Source organism: Typopeltis vanoorti, chromosome 17 (assembly GCF_054136105.1).
Source record: "Typopeltis vanoorti isolate ZY-2024b chromosome 17, IOZ_Tvanoo_1.0, whole genome shotgun sequence".
Lineage (NCBI taxonomy): Eukaryota > Metazoa > Arthropoda > Arachnida > Uropygi > Thelyphonidae > Typopeltis > Typopeltis vanoorti.
This window is the reverse complement of record NC_143565.1, coordinates 97,556,253-97,576,112: the sequence shown is the minus strand read 5'-3', so window position 1 is coordinate 97,576,112 and position 19,860 is coordinate 97,556,253. Positions and strand designations below refer to the sequence as shown.

General features: G+C 36.2%; 1 protein-coding gene across 3 annotated transcripts in view; it reads left to right on the top strand.

Moving 5' to 3' along the window:
• NKAIN (Sodium/potassium-transporting ATPase subunit beta-1-interacting protein) overlaps positions 1-19,860 on the top strand; it is an 83,371-nt gene that overhangs the window by 9,019 nt on the left and 54,492 nt on the right. For all 3 annotated transcript variants that reach the window (XM_090407442.1, XM_090407441.1, XM_090407443.1), the window contains exons 2-3: positions 1,480-1,617; positions 13,548-13,628. In XM_090407442.1, coding sequence (XP_090263568.1) covers positions 1,522-1,617; positions 13,548-13,628 — 177 coding nt within the window. In that variant the 5' untranslated portion in view covers positions 1,480-1,521. The remainder of the gene's footprint in view (positions 1-1,479; positions 1,618-13,547; positions 13,629-19,860) is intronic.

The window sequence follows — 19,860 nt, the reverse complement described above, 5'->3', positions numbered from 1 at the left end:
CAGTGATAACCTGTTACCAACTTATTTCTTGATCATGGCCCCTTCCTTCTATCCCTTAGACTCTGCAAATTGCATTCCCTCAATCTGTCTTCATAGTCAACATTTCAGAGTCCAGCAATCAGCTTAGTCAATTGTCTCTGAACCCCTTTCCAACATCTCTTCATCCATTTGAAAACCAGATGACCAAATCTGGTTTTCAAATCAGATTTGGTCATCCGCATATGGATTACCGTAAATCAATTTACGGTAATCCATATGCGGTCTGATTAAGTCTTATACAGCGGAATCATAGCATCCTTACTCCTACATGTCAATGTTCTCCGCATCATTGCCATAATGCACAGTGCTGTCCTCACAATTTTAGCAAAATATCCCCAAAATTTCTGGTCCCTCCACCAGTGCCCCCAGATCCCTCATCTTCTCCACTTCCTTTAAGATATTCTCACCAATCTTACACTCTGTGCTTTCCAAATTTTAAAACCTTACACTCTGCTACATTGAACTGGCTGACCCATTCATTTGTTCATTTACTCAGTCTCTAAGTTCATTTCCAAATCTACAACATCCGTTCTTCTCAAACAACTGTATATCACTATTCATGTCCTTTCAAATATCATTTACATACAACAACCCCAAAACAGATGGGAACACCACTAGTGACTTTCGCCTTCTGGGATGTTGCTATACATAATTTGCTGATACTACCTTGCTGCAAATCACCAATCCATTGCACTAACCTGTCATCCAATCCAATCTGTTGCAATTTAATTATCAGCTTGTCACGTGGCATTCTTTCAGAGGCCTTTGCAAAATCTAAATATACTACTGTGTATGCATTTCCTTTGTCTTATTCATTTGTCACCTTGTTATAATAAGTAAGCAGATACTAAAACATAATCTTCCTTTAGCAAATCCATACTGTCCATCAAAGAGAATTCTGCTTTTGTGAACGCAATTTAATTCTACCTTACTAGCCTCTCTAACACATGCCCACAACTTCAGACAAGCAGGTTGGCCTGTAATTCAAAGCCTTGGTCTTACTTATCACCCCTTTATGAAGCATAACAGTTGACATTAAGCATTGATTGATACATAACAATGATTAATGTCAGAGGCATCTTTAAGAGGAGTTAAGATAGTATTGTTGTTTACCATATTCTTTTTGTGCCATGCAACTAAAACCATATTTGTGGTTTTAATTTCACATATCCAAAATACTTTCCCCAACGTCCTGCACTTTTGCTTATCTTTTCTATGTATATATTTTTTTTTTATTCCAAACATGAGAGATTGTTCAATTTATAGTACTGCAGGTAAGTATAGTTAGTTAATAGTACTGTAATAATGTATTTGCTTTATTGCATAATTTTTCTCAATTTTACAGTTTCTCCTTTTCTTTTAAAGTCCTCTTAACTATAAGAATTTCTCTATATGGCAATGCCTGTTTGTTGAGTTGATAATATTTTTACACAATTTTAGATTGCTACTATTCAGCGGCAAATATTTGACTTCTTAGGCTATATGTGGGCACCAATTTTTGCAAATTTTCTTCAGTTAATTGTTGTGATACTTGGATTTTTTGGAGCCTATCAGTACCGAACCAAATATATACTTGTGGTAAGTGGCTTTTTTAAACTTTTTTTTTTTTTGTGAGCAAGGTGGATTAATGATTTTATAATAAGATTTTTGTGACAGTTTTTTTTTTCTTTGTGATTTTTTTGATACTGACATTTTGTCATTTGTGATATTGACATCTAATACTTTCCTCCTTGCTGTTGCCAAAATCTTTCCTTAAAGCTCTTGAAACTTGGTCAGATGTGGTTGAAGTTAACAGTTGAATCAGTCATGAAAGATAAGCACAGTAACTCACATGATATCTAAGCATGCATTTTCCAATTCCTATAAACTAGTATCTTCTATTAAATGGTAAATTGATGGTAGCTGCTAATCTGTCATCAAGTGGCCAATTAATAGAAATGACTGAATAGTAGTAGAACTGGAAAATTTGTAATCAGCTGGATAATGAGTAATTATGGTTTTGTCCAATCAGCCAGCCTTGTTGGTTGAGTGGTTAGCATATCTGCTCTAACCAGCATGCTGCAGATTCAAATCCCACCATGGGAGTAGATGTTTGTGAATATCTTTTGGTGGGAGATGAATGTCATTGCCTAGGACCACTGCCCTGCTTATTTCAGGTTTGAAATGGCTTGAAAAAGTTCTGTGTTTGGTCTTTATAGCAGGGTTTCTGGACTATTTAAAAAAAAAAATGAAAAATACAAAAAAATATATAAAATTGCTAAAAATAGAAAAACAAAAATATCCCTAGCCCACCCATTGTACAAAATGAACTATGGGTTTGCCAATAACCTTTCATGGGTGGGAGCAACAAAAAAAATACTGCAATCCTATTAATCTAAAATCTAAAATTTAATTATCTTTTCATCTAAAACAGATGAAATTGATATTCAAACTATCTCAAAAACTGTTGTTTATTATTTTAACGGTATAATAGAACACAGAAACTAAGTAAATAATTAATTTATTAACTTGATGCTGATATTTCGCTGGTGTTATAACCAGCATCTTCAGAGCACAAAAACACTGTTTGTCACAATACGCGAGACTAAAACAACATGGTGTACTTAAACAAAATTGTAGCAACAACACAAAGACTAGAGTCCTGATTTTGGCGCCCTCTATCTGAAAAAAAAAAAAAAGCTATCATATATTACTAGAGTCTTAGAAAAGTGCTAGTTTTTTCTTAATATGACTGTCTCCCAGATCTTCGGCAAGTTAATACAGCCATATTTGTTGAGATTTGGAGTGTGTTTTAGAGCTTCTGTCGCCTCTAAGAACAATCTCTCTGATTTATACGGGTTTCTGTGTAGTACTTTTGTGTTTTTCCAGTTGATCCTGTGTGCAGGGGTATCCAGAGCATGGTCTGCTTGGCCCGACTTCCCATTATGATAATTCCGGACGTATCTTTTATGTTCGCTGATGCGGATGTTCACAGTTCTTCCTGTTTGACCGTAGTAGGCTTGATTGCATGAGCAGGGTACTTGGTAGACTCCTGGATGTGATAAAGGAGGAATGCTGTCCTTGGGTGAGCGGATGAGGGTGGCTAATTTGCTACATGGTCTGAATGTAGTGCGTAGTTTATGTTTATTGAGAATTCTTGAGATCTTTTCGGATGTGCCTTTAATGTAAGGGATGGTGACTGTTTTGTTGTAGTTCTCTGTGGTGGATGGTGGGAGGGGTTTCTTAGGAGTGTTTAGTATTTTGTTTATTTTATGTAGATTGTAGCCGTTGGCCAAGAAGGTGTGGCGTAAGTGAGTCAGTTCAGCAGTAAGAGCCTTGTCATTGGAACAGATTGCTCTCGCTCTATGGGTTAGCGTTTTTAATATGCCATATTGTTGAGAAGGATGATGGTGTGATTGTTTGTGTAAGTATCTACCTGTATGTGTGGGTTTTCTAAAAACTGAAAATGATAAGGAACCATCTGGGAGACGTGTGATGTGCGTATCCAGGAAGGGCAGACAGTTGTTGGCTTCCAGTTCCATAGTAAAGTGGATTTTTGGATGTTGGCTATTTAAATGTGCTAAGAATGTTTTCAATGTCTCAGGGCCATGTGGCCAAATAGCAAGCACATCATCAACATAGCGTAGCCAAAGTGTTGGTTTGAGAGTGGCTGTATTGATTGCTTGTTTTTCCAGGTGTTCTATGTAAAAGTTGGCTGGGGGGGGGGGAGCCCACGGCTGTCCCATCAATTTGTTTGTATATTTTCCCTTTCCATGTGAAATATCCTGCATGTATTGTGAATTTGAATAGTTCAAATATATCGGGGGGAAGTGTTGACTTCAGTAGATTGAAGGTTTCTATTAGACCAACGGCTACAATCCACATAAAATAAACAAAATACTAAACACTCCTAAGAAACCCCTCCCACCATCCATCACAGAGAACTACAACAAAACAGTCACCATCCCTTACATTAAAGGCACATCCAAAAAGATCTCAAGAATTCTCAATAAACATAAACTACGCACTACATTCAGACCATGTAGCAAATTAGCCACCCTCATCCGCTCACCCAAGGACAGCATTCCTTTATCACATCCAGGAGTCTACCAAGTACCCTGCTCATGCAATCAAGCCTACTACAGTCAAACAGGAAGAACTGTGAACATCCGCATCAACGAACATAAAAGATACGTCCGGAATTATCATTATGGGAAGTCGGGCCTAGCAGACCATGCTCTGGATACCCCTGCACACAGGATCAACTGGAAAAACACAAAAGTACTACACAGAAACCCATATAAATCAGAGAGATTGTTCTTAGAGGCGACAGAAGCCCTAAAACACACTCCAAATCTCAACAAATATGGCTGTATTAACTTGCCGAAGATCTACGAGACAGTCATATTAAGAAAAAACTAGCACTTTTCTAGGCCTCTAGTAATATATGATAGCTTTTTTTTTTTTTTTTTTTTTTTTTTTTTTTTTTTTTTTTTTCCAGATAGAGGGTGCCAAAATCAGGACTCTAGTCTTTGTGTTGCTGCTACAATTTTGTTTAAGTACACCGTGTTGTTTTAGTCTTGCGTATTGTGACAAACAGTGTTTTTGTGCTCTGAAGATGCTGGTTATAACACCAGTGAAATATGGTGTTATAACCAGCATCAGCATTAAGTTAATAAATTAATTATTTACTTAGTTTCTGTGTTCTATTATACCGTTAAAATAATAAACAACATGTTCGACGAACACATAAGTCTGTCCACACATATCTCAAAAACTGTATGCTGATTGCCAGTTCATTTGGTGGATCTCTTAGTATCCCTGGATATATTCTCTAAACAAGTGTTAAACAATCATACTGGAAGAAATCATATAGGAGTGAAGTAATGGGAGGGTTCAGGTATGGACATTCATGCTTATTAGATGAAAGACCAAATGACTGCTATATAAAAGATGAATCTGTAGTGTGGCACTATCAACACTTAGTTTGAGCATAACAAGTGCACAGGAAATAATTTCAGAACAATGTATGGTTTTCTTTCCTGGCACAAATTACATCTGTATCTTCAGTCACCAAAAATCTGGTCTCTCTTCATAAAGGTGTACCACTTCTTGCATGCACAACTGCTAACACTGTATAAATACCAAATCTGCCAAGCCTTGAGGCAAATTTAGGTGAGGACATTCCAGTTAAGATAATCCCCTTTCATACACTCACTTCAAGCTTTCTTGTAAATCTGTTTTTACCTTATACTTCTTCTGTAGGTATTTTCATGAGCACTGTAAAACAGTTGCTTCTGCTCAACATTCATTTAATGCTGCAGCTTTGAAACTTGCTGAACCAACCTCCCATTATCTTTCTTTCATTCATTTATCTCTGTTCTTTTGGACAGCCTTTCTCACACTATTGTCTTCCAAAGACTACAATCACCATCTGTTCACAAAATAGATAAATAGGTTCTTTCTCTTTAACCAGTGGTACACATCCAGACACACAGCATGGGTATGCTCAGTTTTGCATTCTCTCATGTGTAGGATTTGAAAAAGAAAAAACTTGTGTTGTTCTTCATTAGCTAAAACTTTCTATTCTTTGTCTGAACATCTCAGACAAGTGAATCTAAAAGATTCATTTGCCTGAGAGCCTGTGTAACTCAGTGGAAGTGGTGCTTGCACTCCTCAGTGCTAAAGCACCCAAAGGTAGACTTAAGTTGAAGTCTAGTCACCGACTAGAGGAACTTTTTCTAAGCCTTTTTTCGACCAGTTCTCGAGATAGTTCATCTCTGGCACGGGCAAGTGGGTTTTTTCCTGTAAACTCAGGTTTTTTGTCCTGTAAACTCAAGAAAAATTGGCCGTCAAAGCCACACAGTATTTTCAGACATGAAAAATATTGTATTAAGGTTAGGGACCACGAGATGGCGGCACTTATTAGCCATCTCTTCACTGCATGCCACTAAATTAGTAATAGCCTTGGGGCTAGCTTCTCTGATTAGCGACCAGTGGAGATTGAACTGCCCATTCAGTCTCCAAAAGTTACATAGGGTTAAAACGACCTCGCCTACTCCCTATACAGGGATAAAAGGCATTAGCTAATTTTTTTTTTTAGATTCATTTGTTGTCTGTTTTGCATTAAATATCATGGTTCATTCTGAATGTTGATTCCCCCCCCCTTTCCCTTTCTATAAATCTTTCTGTCAGTCTAAATACAGTCATCCCTCGACTTAAGTCGGGGTTCCGTTTCATCAGGCAGGACGTAAGTTGATACATTAAATCTGGGGTCGCCAAACTTCTTTGACCATCGACCCCTTCAAGAGTTTCTTGACTTTTTATCGACCCCCCTCTATTTTACTATTACGTAATTATAATAGGACAAGCAAAAAAAGATGCTAATGTGAGTTTTTAGATTGTTTGTTTTATAGTTGCAGTGTTTATTGTATCTATAATATAGTATATATTATTATATTACTATTACTATCACTAGTAATATCACTGGTATTACTACCAGCCCCGCTCAACTCTTCAACATAGAGAAGTTTAGTTTGTGAATGAATAACAATTGAATTATAATATGTATGTTGATGAATTTTAGAACATTAACACTAACTTGTATGTCGATGCACAAAAATAAGAATGAGACGGCACACGTGTTGCAATCTCGCTCCAGCCAGGCTGGAACCTCATACATCCATTTATTGGTAAATACGTCATTTTGGCCTACTTGATTTTCATGACCTTGCTCCATCTTATGGTCCTATTCATGTCACTGTTCCCACGATTCACTCTTAATTGCGTTGTTGTCATTCAGGATGGAGGTAATCCAAGTTAATTAACCAAATTAAATATTACCTGTACAATGATGTCTTATATTTTTCTATCGACCCCTGAGCCAGAATCAACCCCCTAACAATGTTATATCGACCACTTTGGCGACCACTGCATTAAATCAACAGAGTTATAGGGGTCGGGGAACTTAACAGTAATAAGTATACAGTAATCCCTCGATTAGTGCGTCATTTTTTTTCAATACCCAAATTCGATTAGTGCGCCCATATACACCTTAAAAATAAATGTTACAGATTTTAAAAATTTTCTATCTATACATTTTTATGGCTAACTATTTTAAAAAATCACTCACCAGAATCAAATAAAATAATTTAGTTATCGATTTAAAACATTTTACAAAGTTATTTTCAATGGCATACTACACTACTTCCATGTATACTATGTTCCAAATTTTTACCGCTAAATACAACTTCTCTCATACAACCTATGGACCAGGGGATTATCGCAACCTTTAAGGCATACTACCTGAGAAGAACATTTAAACAGGCATTAGAAGCAACATCTGGTGAGAATTATATGACATTAGTAGAATTCTGGAAGAAATTTAATGTTAAATCTGCTATCGAAAATATTCATCAATATTGGAATGAAATTACTGCTAGCAATATGCGAGCTGTTTGGAAGCACATTCTTCCACATTGTGCAAAAGATTTTGGAAGCTTTTCAAATGAAATGGATAATGTTGTTGAGGAAATTGCCAACATCGGGCATGAACTGGGTTTTGATGAGATTGACAATGATAACCTCCAAGAGTTAATTAAATCTCATTCTGAAGAATTGAGTGATTCTGACTTGCTAAATTTAGATGCACAGCAGGAAGATCCCGATGAATATAAAGAAAATTTAACCACTGATAGTCAGCCAAAAGAGATTTCACAGAAACAGTTTGAAAATATTTTTTGTACAATCAAAGTTTTTAAGCAGCAATGCATAGAGGCTGACCCTGATGAAGCAGCAAAATTTGCAGAAGAGTAGGCAATAGGGCCATACCGTCAGTTGTATGAAAAAAAGAAACGAAATGCCCGCCAAACTACATTAGCTCAATTCTTTGTTAAGAAGTAGAATAATAAAATTTATATTCTGAATATGTTTTATTGCCTTTCAGCTTCATGGTTTTCCTTTAACTAGGCCCTGGGTAAATTGGGTGAAATAGTTAACAATAAATACTCAGATAACATATTTTTCAAACACAAAATCAACAGGAGCTGTTGAACCCAAGTGCTGACTGCCAAGGTTGCAGTCGTCACAAAAAGCATAACCTTTTTACATTATGCTTGCCTGCAACTCGTTCGAAAATATAGTCGAAAATGTTATTTATTCCATTATGGGATCACAGACGTATCTTCAAAAGGGCATAAGTTGAGGGACGACTGTATTTATTTTTATTTACTGTAAATTGGACATTCTGATTCAACTTTTCTAATCACAAAACTAATCTCATTTTTTACTAAGTAATTTAAGGAAATTACAGCATCACTAGGATATACATTAAAATAAATTTTAATATACTTCAATATTTCGGCAACGTCACGTTGCTATTTTAAAGAAATTTAAGAACAAGACACGTGCATGCAGGCACAACAAACAGTCAATGAGGAAGAAGCGGTAAGCTATTATTTCTCCTAAAGTCCTGATGGTGCCCCCTAGCGGGCAATGTTGGTATTCTTGGGCGATTGGGCTGAAGGTCTTCTGATGTAGGTTTCCCAAATTTGAGTCAGTCTCATGCAGCCAAAATTGTTCAGGTTCGGATTGTTTCTTAGGCTGAAGCTGATTCCATGAAAAGCCTTTCATATTTGTATTTACTACGGTGTATTATCGTGGCTTTCTTCCACCGTATTCTATGGCAGTTATCCAGCGCATGGTCAGCAAGACCAGAGTGGCTGTATTGGTGAAACCGGATGTAGTCCTTGTGTTCTGAAATTCTGATATTGGTTGTCCTACCTGTTTGGCCAAAGTAGGACAACTTACAGTTGCAAGGGACCTGGTATACATCAGGTAGGTCTGGGGGGAGGTTGGTCTTTAGTAGAGCGGATAAGGGATGCTAATTTTTTATATGGTCTGTAACAAGAAGTTAAGTCATTGATGAAATAATCCAAACCTCACTCAACAAATTTGGCTGCATGAGACTGCCTCAAATTTGGGAAACCTACATCAGAAGACCTTCAGCCCAATCGCCCAAGAATACCAACATTGCCTGCTAGGGGGCACCATCAGGACTTTAGGAGAAATAATAGCTTCCTGCTTCTTCCTCATTTACTGTAGAAAGTATTTTACCTTGGGTTTAATAAATGTTAAAGATACCAAGCTATTTTAAACCTGGTTTTACCCCATTTCCCAAGTAAGCAAACAGACAAACAAGTGAAGTTTGCACCTGCAAGTGTTGCAAGTCTAGCTATTAAGATTAGTGATCAGAGCTTATTCTACTTTTACCATGAGTTGCCTTGGTCTTGCACCACGTGCAGGGTCAGCTAGACTTGCAACACTTGCAGGCACAAACTTGACTTGTTTGTCTGTTTGCTTACTTGGGAAATGGAGTAAAACCAGGTTTAAAATAGCTTGGTATCTTTAACATTTATTATACCTAAGGTAAAATACTTACTACATTTATATCTCCTCCTGAGATTTTTATTTAATAAGGTTAAAACACCTTATGGTAACTTGTTCTGGTAAAATAATTATAAGTTCTGTATTACTGAAATCTTGGTATCTCTAGCCTGACTCCCACTGATGAGACCTCAATAAAGGCCGAAACTAGTCTGGGTAGTGGCCCCTTGCCTTTAATACAAAGCATCATACATCTCCTCCAGGAGATGTGTTTTGCATTAAGGGTAAATATTAAGATTAGTGATCAGAGCTTATTCTACTTTTACCATGAGTTGTGCACTACGTGCAGGGTCAGCTAGACTTGCAACACTTGCAGGTGCAAACTTGACTTGTTTGTCTGTTTGCTTACTTGGGAAATGGAATAAAACCAGGTTTAAAATAGCTTGGTATCTTTAACATTCCTCATTTACTGTTTATTGTGCATGTGTCTTGTTTGTAAGTTTCTTGAAAATGGCAACATGACGTTGCCGAAATATTGAAGTATATTAAAATTTATTTTAATGTATATCCTAGTGACGTTGTAATTTCCTTAAATTACTTAGTAAAAATTGCATAACCAACGTCTAAGCCTTTCCACGAGAATAAAGCTAATCTCAAAATGGAATCTGAAGACATCACCAGAGATCCATGCTAACTCTTATTCACACAACAACTATTATTATTATATGGGCACCTCCATGGAGTCTGAAGACTCATCACAGGAGACCCAATCTATCATACCTCTCCTTGAACCCATTAACAGACAAAGCATTCACAACTGACTGGCAACCCATTCCACTCATTCACAACTCTCCAAGCAAAAAATCTGTTCCTCACACCCCTACTAACCACACCTTTATTCAACTTCCAGGGATGACCCCTTGGTCTGGTCCCTCTAGCCAAGTGCTGAATATTTCCCCTCCATCTATCCTATAAAATCCTTTAAGCAACTTAAATATTTCTATCATATCCCGTCTTTTTCTCCTATCAACCAGCTTTTGCAATTCACTCACCTTCAATCTCTTTTCATGGGGAACATTCCGCAGACCACTGACCATCTTGGTCACTCTCCTCCGAATCCTCTCCACCGCTTCCTCATCCCCAAGAAACCTAAGGGACATTACTTGAGCACAGTAATCCAGATGTGGGCATATCAAGGCCTTATAAAGAGGAATGACAACTTCCTTATCTCTACTTGTTAATGTGTTCATCAATAGCCAAGTAATCTTATGGGCTACCTTAGCAACCTTTGCGCTATGTCCTCAAAACTTTAACTCTCTGTCTACCAGAACCCCTAAATTTCTTGGAGTACAGTGCCATCAATGTGATACATGGTTTGTAATATGTTTATCCCAAAATGCATAACTTTACATTTCCCGACATTAAACTAACAACCTTTAACTTCTGTCCATAAGGACATCCTATTTAACGTCCTGCAAACTCTCTACATTCACCTTGATTAACTATTACTCTACCTAATTTCAAATCATCAGCAAACAACTGAATATTTCCTTTCAGGTTGTTTCCTATATCATTTATGTACAAATTAAACAGCAATGGTCCCAGCACTGGACCTTGCTGTCACCTCTAGTCACCTGTTTTCATCTCGATTCTGCCCCTCTATATACTACTTTTTGATATCTGTCCAGCAGCCAATCCACTTAACCAGTGTCATGTTCATCCACATTTGTTCTAATTTGGATGACAGTTGTTCCCTGTGGTATTCTGTCAAATGCTTTGCCAAATCCATCAAAATCATTGTGTAGCCATTTCCTTTATTCAAATCGGCTGTTATTCTATTATAAAAAGTTAGTAAATTACTAAGGTATCACTGACCCTTCACAGAGCATTATATCTCTCCTAAAACTTGTTCGCTGACAAAACAGTTATGACTTCCTCTAAAAACCCATTGCACTCATTCATCACTTTCCAGGCAAAAAAATATTTAAACTCCAGGCCCTTGTTAACCAAACTCCAGGGGTGAGTCCTTGAGATGTCCTGTCATATATTGGAATTTCTTCAGTATCTGCGCTATAAAATCTCTTTGTGTAACTTGTGTTTGTTATATTCCCTGTATTTTGCTCCTGTCAATTAAACTTTGTAACACACACAAACTTCAGCCTATCCTTATAATGAGCATGCTATAGACCAGTCACCATCTTGGTCCCTCACCTCTGAAATCCTCTCATACTTTGTCCTAAGGAAACCTATTCAGGCAAAACTTTGCACAGTAGTCTAGATGTGGCTATATCCAACCCTTATAAATAGGGATAATAGCCTGTTATCTGTAACATCTAAAGGATCCTTTGTGCTATTTCAGGAATGTGGGCATTCCCAAAATGGCCTTACTTCTGAGGCTTTTACATTAACCTATTTTTATCCTTTACAAGTTTTATGGTGATATTTATCATTAACATCACATAATTGATTACCAAATCAGTTCTTTATTTGTATTGTATATTTAATCATATCTTATCATTATGCTTTTAGTTTTAATTTAAGAGCTGTAGTAAAAAAAAAACACATTCTAATCTAAGAGTACTCCATAAAATTAAAGCTTTGCCTATCTCTTTATATCTAAGATTATAAGAGAAGCTACATGAACTACAGGTTTGTGAGAATATAAAGTGCAAGTTATCTATAGCATTTCTAATATTATAACTCTTCCAGAATTCTTTTAATGTTTGTTGACCTTCTCTATCAAATGTCCTGCATTGTTTTAATGTGAGCTTATGTACTTCATCTTAAGGTTTTCATTGTGAGATGCTGATCTATTGGTCAAATCAATGTGTGATATTTGAAAGCAAAAATTTGAGTTTTATGAAGGTGTAGAACACTCATAGTTTAAGCCAGCATTTCCCAAACTATGTTCCGCGGAACATCAGTGTTCCACAGAAAGTGAATAAGTGTTCCGTGAAAAATTATCAAAATTAATGTGAGCCTGGAATGGTTTTAAATGCTGCGACAAGTTCAAACATGTTTGAAAATCGGGTGCTTCTCACTTTGCGTGTGGATGCTATTAAAGGCCAGCACACACTGGCCTTGAGACCTGCTGGCTGACAACTGCCTACGGTTGTCAACACCTCTGAGCACCAGTGAAGTATGCAGGTATCTATTTTAGGAAATGTGCAGTCACAAGCAAGGTCAATGCAATGCGCTGTGGCCCGGCACGCCTATAGTGTGCACTGTCACATCTTTGTGATGTGATACAGCCTTTAATTGCGGCGAATAGTGTGCACTTAGATTTACATTGAATACAAGACTGATGATACTTGACTCTAAACTACTGAAATTTTGCAGGCTTGCATTTTTCCTGTATATTGATTTTCCTACAGTTTTTATCTTGATCTCCTATTTTACACCCAAAGTAATAAAAGATATTCTGAAAACAGGCAACACTTCCATCTGTGCCATCATTCATATTAGAAAGGACCCCAACACCAAAGAGGCCATCCACAAGAATATGATACAGACTCTAGGAGAGAATGTACCATCATACCTAATGAAGAAATGAGTGGCTACATTTGACTATGGCAGAATGGTGATTTAGTCAATTTAGTAATGTGTAACAGCATAATTTATACATATTGTAGATTTTTCACATGACATTTACTTTGCTGCAAACAAATTATATTTTATGATTTCCTCAAACTAAATAAATGAATTGACTACTCATTTAGGAAAATGTCATTGATAGTCAACTTCTGTTAGTATCTCAGTCAGTAGAACAACACGTGTCCTTTCATTTATAAAGACAATATCTCACAACTAATGAAACTGTCTGAGGTAAGTTTCGTGGAGGTGGCTCTTTATTGCTTGAAACTTTTCTTGCGAAGAGGCCAAATTGGACTAAGAATATATACATTTATCAGAAACATCCATTGAAATTAATATAACATTCAGATGCCATTGAAATAACATGGAGATAAAGCATAAAATTGACTAATGTATTTCAAACTGGACATTTTGGTGGTTAATGACTACAGTGGGGTGGGTGGATATTGGCAAAATGGTCTTTCACAGTGACTTCTGTGATGCCATACAATTCACCAAAAAATAATAATAATAATCTGCAAATTTAACATAAACATTTGTTTGTATTACAGTATGCCATATGGATATTGTTATGGATTGGATGGAATATCTTTGTGATATGCTTTTATATGGAAGTTGGGAATCTCAGCAGGGTAAGTATATTTGCATGTTCACTTGTAGACATAAAAATGATTTTAATTTACATATATTTTAAAATTCGATGTTGCCAAAATAAATTATCTAAAAACATTTACCTTTTACAGTAGGAATTCACCTAAATTTTCTTGTAAAAATGTATATTTTAGTTCTCTATGTAAAGTTATCTGTATAAAGAGCAAAATAAGCCCAAGGGGAATTAACTTGCTCATTGTTTAAGAAGGGATATAGAAGTATTGAAACCAAGAGCATCGCCCGAAATTCGGCATGTCTTTTGAAGATTGGTTGCAAGACCCATCGCAGGTGACCTTCAAGATCAATATTGAAAGGTCGTGGTGCAAATCAAAAAGAGAGGCCCGTAGGCAAGATTAAGGCAGTAAAGGGAGGAAGTCAGATTTTCAGCGAATTTTCAAGAAACATTATACAGGGTTCTCCAAACTATTAGCAAGACTCGCATAGGGATGCTAGGGGTCCCAAAAACTTAATCAAATGTGCAGGAACTCTGGTGTGTAAAAGGGTTGGTTCGAAGATGAGAAGGGCTTCCTTTTCTTCATCCTGAGTGAACCATCCACAAGAGAGGACCCGAGGTGTAAGTTCCGGAGGGGAAGGTGGAGAGACCCATCCACCGACATCGTTCCAGTCACAGCCGAAGATATCCAGAGGCGATAGTTGGAGAAATCTTGCCGTAAAGGTCCTGTAGTTGAATAAGTGCGACCAGGCCTATGCAGAAATCGTTTGCCGGGCAGTTCAAGATGCTAGAACGCCTACCCTATATCCCGCCTGCTGCTACGACTATTCATCGGTGCCTGGTGTCGCTTTGAGGAGAATTCCAAAACACGAAACGGAGGAGAGAAACCCCACTCAAGCGCCGGAATAAGGAAAGAAGGACGGAAGACACATACAAGATGGGAAGAGACCCATGTGAGTCTATACATGTTCATTTATTGTTTACGAATTAAGAAAGAATTCCCTATCACCCTGTTAAATTGTCTAGTTTAAAGAGATAGTATTTAGAGCAAATGTGTGTAATCGCAAAATGAGTGCAGCATTAGCACAGTTAATTTCCCTTGGAGAAAATGTTGAGCTGTTGAAATTTCTTTAATGAATTATAGGTGTGCTTAGGATTGAATTACACATGTAAGATAGGAAGAGACCCATGTGAGTCTATACATGTTCATTTATTGTTTACGAATTAAGAAAGAATTCCCTATCACCCTGTTAAATTGTCTAGTTTAAAGAGATAGTATTTAGAGCAAATGTGTGTAATCGCAAAATGAGTGCAGCATTAGCACAGTTAATTTCCCTTGGAGAAAATGTTGAGCTGTTGAAATTTCTTTAATGAATTATAGGTGTGCTTAGGATTGAATTACACATGTAAGATAGGAAGAAACCCATGTGAGTCTATACATTCATTTATTGTTTGTGAATAAAGAAAGAATTCCCTATCGAACTGCTAAATTGTCTAGTTTAAAGAGATAGTATTTAGAGTGTTAATATTTCTCATAAATGTGTGTAATCGCAAATGAGTGAAGCATGAGCGCAGTTAATTTCCTTTGGAGAAAAGATTGAGCTATTGAAATTTCTTGAATTAATTATATGTGTTCTTATGATTGAATTTTGTGATAGAGTATGTTCCTGCTATCGTATCATTGGAATGTTTGAAACTCAATGAGGTAGATTGTATAAATATAATTGCCTAGATTATAATTAAGTGTTTGAAAGGAATGAGATTCTGAGAGATATATTTGTATATGTGTATGTTGTATTTTGATTGATGCTAAATTAGGAATGTCAAGCGCAACTAACGATTTCATGTTATAGGTGTAACTTCCTAATATTTGTATTATAAAGTATGCTTGTTGAAGGTCCAACTAAGTAAGTGTGAGAGAATTTAATAGAAACCAAGTTGAGTGATTGAGAAAGACTAAGAATTACCTTTTATAAAATAAATCTTGTGATTTCAAGTGATATGTATAATTATGCGATCAGAAATTAAACTTGTTGTTATTGTTGATAAAAATAGTTGTCTGATTCAATCTTTTGCAGTTCACTGATTCAAAAAAAAAAAAATTATTTCGGACCGGACAGCAGAACCCCATTGATTAGTAGTGATTTATGAGTAAATTTTGCCATGACTGCAAACCTTGGCTAAAATAGGATATAAGTGATTAATTGATCTACTAGGGTATAAAAACTTTCTTTCATTCAGAGGCACAGTCTTCAATCAAATAAATATCTGGAGATCCCAGGCAAAGAAATAAGCTAAGAAATAAGACCAATAAAGATAAACAATATCGAGATATTAAGAGCCATATGTAAATAAAATTAGAAATGATAAGACAGGTCCCAAATATTACACTATATCATCATCATGAGTTTCCTGATATGTATCTTTAAGAAATGCATATGAACAATTTTCCTCTAAATCAGTCTATTATCTGCCAAAGGACTCCAGTATGATCATATCTTATATTTTGGCCTTCTAAATCACTTCTAACTATTCTTTTTTATCCTTCCATCAAATATCTACTTTGCTAATGTTTTCTCTCTCATTCTGTTTATGTGATCATACCACTTGAGATTAGCTGTGTTTATATATATATATATATATATATATATATATATATATATATATATACCCTGAATGTTGACAATGTTAAGTTGTTACTAATCACCAATGTCTTCATTTTTAACATGATTCTGTCATCGATGCCATCTTTACTTCGTGAGAATATAAAGTACAAGTTATCTATAGCATTTCTGATGTTATAATTCTTCCAGAATTCTTTTAATGTTTGCTGACCTTCTCTATCAATCAGCATGGAGCATTGTTTTAATGTGAGCTTATGTAATTCATCTTAAGGTTTTTTCATTGTGAGATGAAATTATTAATTTTTCTTGGAATTTTCATATTTGTGGTTCCATTCTTTGATCACTTGTTTTATATTTAATCCAGCTCTCAGATCTATAAGTCAAAATTGGTTTGAACAGTTAGTGTTTTGATTAATTTCTCTCTTAAGTTCATATAAATTTATTCAGTTGACATTAAATACATTCACTGCCATAATAATGGCAGTGAATGTATTTAACGTATGAACTTAAGTAGTACAGATCCTACTTATATTCCCATAATTTCTCAGCTATTTGTAGTAAAGTGAAAATCTGATCCCAACAATCTCTATTTGGGCTGATTCCAGCTTGTTCTCCCAATTTCCCTTCCACATTTCCCAGCCTTTTTTCAGGTATGCTTGCATAAATCTTATCTGGAAAATTAGAGAAATTCCTCTAATTCTCACATTCAGTTTTATTTCTTTTTTTATAGATGGGAGCTATGAGAGCTGTCTCCATTCATCTGGAATTTGACCTTCTGACTAAGCCCTCTAAATAATGCAGTGTAGCCACTGCAAAACTTTTATACCTACATATTTGAGCATTTCTGGTCAAATATCAGCTACTCCAGCTGCCTTTCCACATTTCAAGTTTTTGACAACTTCATTTTTTTTATATATGTACTCCTATTTGCATTCCTCTTGAAAATTTTCTGCTATGGTTCTGTCACGGCTTCTTTCATTTAAGTCTTTCAAAGTAATTACTCCAGAAATCTAGGATATCATTAGCTTCAATTTTCATGTCACTTTTATCATCTTTGATTCCTTTTACAGTACTCTTTCCTCCATTTCTGAGTGTTTTTAATAACCTCCATAACATTTTATCACTTTCCTGATTTTTATTTTCTATCTTCTTACCAGTTTTTCCATGACTTTTGTATAACTACTTTTACAAAAAGCTTAGCTCTCTTATATATTTTTCTCTGTATTATTTGCAAAGAACTTTCAGTATGCTTTTTACTTTTCCAGGACTGCTTCTTCCACCATGGTGTTCTTATTTTTCTATCCTTGTAGACAACTTTACTGCATGCCTCCCTAGCTGAATCAATCAGTTTTCTTCAGAGTTTGCCACTGAGACTCCAAGTCTTGGTTCTTGTTTTCAAACTGCTTCATTCTTTCTTGCAAAAGTAAAAGGAATTATAAAAAATATATATATAATAAAAGGAGTAAAAAAGAAAATTCTTTCTTGTACATGTAAAAAAGTTCTTAAAAGTTTCTAAATACTGTTTCTTTCTATGTGATATTCATTTTTATCCTACTTTGTGTAGGATAAAAATGAATTAAACTAAGTGATGGTCACTTCCAATTTCAAATACTCTGTACACTCTTGTATCCAGAACCAGCATGAAGATATCACTATCACCAATAACATAGTGAGTGAGGCTTCTCTTATTTCTTGTGTCTTCTCTCCACATGAACTTGTGCACATCTTTATGTTGGAACATAGTGTTAGTAATGACTGGTTTTCCTGAGCAGAAATCCAGCAGATATTTACCATTATTATTAGCTTTTCTATAAATTTTCTCAAAACATTTCTCCATGCCTAGTGGGATTCCTACATTCCTTCACCATCCTTCCCAAAAATTAGGCATAAACCATATCATAAAGAACCAAGCAGTTTCAATTATACAAAATGAGGACAAACTCAAAACTGAACTTTAGACTCTCTAAAATTTATTTGTTCTTAATGGCTATTCCAAGAAAACAATTGATAGGAATTTATTATTGGACCTTCCTCTCTCAATAACCAGAATATCCAGCATAGACTTGATCACAGTTTCATATATTGACAGTCTATTGATTAAAATAGCAAGTTTTCAAGATCACATCAGAGTGCCTTTTAAACTGATGCAGTCTCCTAAGGACAGCACATCCTTCTACAAATACCTAGGGTATATGGAATCCCATGCTCATATGGCTTAGCCTACATTGAAGAGACAAGCCATGGATTTTGAGGTTAGAAAAAAAAACATGTTGCAGATGTCGAGCATAAAAGAAATGAAAGATCTGGTCTGGCTTCTAATACTGACCATGCTGTCATTTGTAACATTTTCATCCATTCCTTATTTAGAAGATTTTTACTCCAGACTTCTAAAAGAACCATTTGCAGTGATCCAATCTCACAGATTATCAAATAAAAACCAAGGTCTTATATTAAGTGACATGGAAATTGCTCATTAAATCTTTTAACATCATAGTGGATGATGTTGATTCTCGTAGACAGGCTTATACGTTGGTTATGCATTTTTAAATAACTTAGGGAATTGAAACAACGTAGATCCGAATATAAATTAAATTATATTTTAATAGATATTTCCGATATTTCGGCAATGTCACATTGCCATTTTCTAAAGGAACTTACAAAAAGGCAGGTGCATACAAGGCAATAACAATACAGTAACTGAGAATGAAGATTTGAAGCTATCGTTCTCCTAGAAGTCCTGATGGTGCCCTCTGGAGGGCTAAGTAGGCGTTCTTGGCCGTTGGGCTGAAAGTCTGCTGATGTATGCCTCCCAAATTTGGGGCAGTCGCATACAACCAAATTTGTTGAGGTTTGGAGAGTTTCTTAGGGCAGAGGCTGATTCCATAAATAATCTTTCGAATTTATATTTGCTCCGGTGTATTATTGTTGCTTTCTTCCACCGTATTCTGTGGTGAGTATCCAGAGCATGGTCTGCAAGACCAGAATGGCTATACTTGTAAAACCGGATGTAGTCCTTGTGTTCAGAAATTCTGATATCCGCTGTCCTGCCTGTTTGGCCAAAGTACGACAGTTTACAACTGCAAGGGACCTGGTATACACCAGGTAGGTCTAGGGGAAGTGGTTGGTCTTTGGTAGAGCGGATTAGGGATGCCAATTTTCTGTAAGGCCTGTAACAGGAGGTGAGGTCATGTTTTTTTAGAATTTTGGTAATTTTTTCTGAGGTGCCTCAGATGTAGGGAATGGTGATGGATTTAGAGTAATCTTTTTTGTGGAGGGGGGAGGAGGGGGGGTTGTGGTTTGTAGGTTTTAATATTTTGGGGGGGGGGGGGTAGCCATTGGCTGAGAAAGTGTTGAGGATGTGATTTAGTTCAGTGTTAAGGGCTATGTCGTTAGAACAGATTAGTTTAGCCCTGTTGTATAGTGTTTTTACCACTCCATATTGTTGTGAGGGGGGGGGGGGTTGTTGGTGGATGTATCTGCCTGTATGGGTGGGTTTTCTGTAAACTGAGAAAACCAAAGTTCCATCAGGCTGGCGGGTGACTAGTGTGTCTAGGAAAGGGAGGCAGTTGTTTTCCTCTTTTTCCAGGGTGAACTTGATTCTGGCGTGTTGGTTGTTTAAGTGTGTAAGGAAGGAGA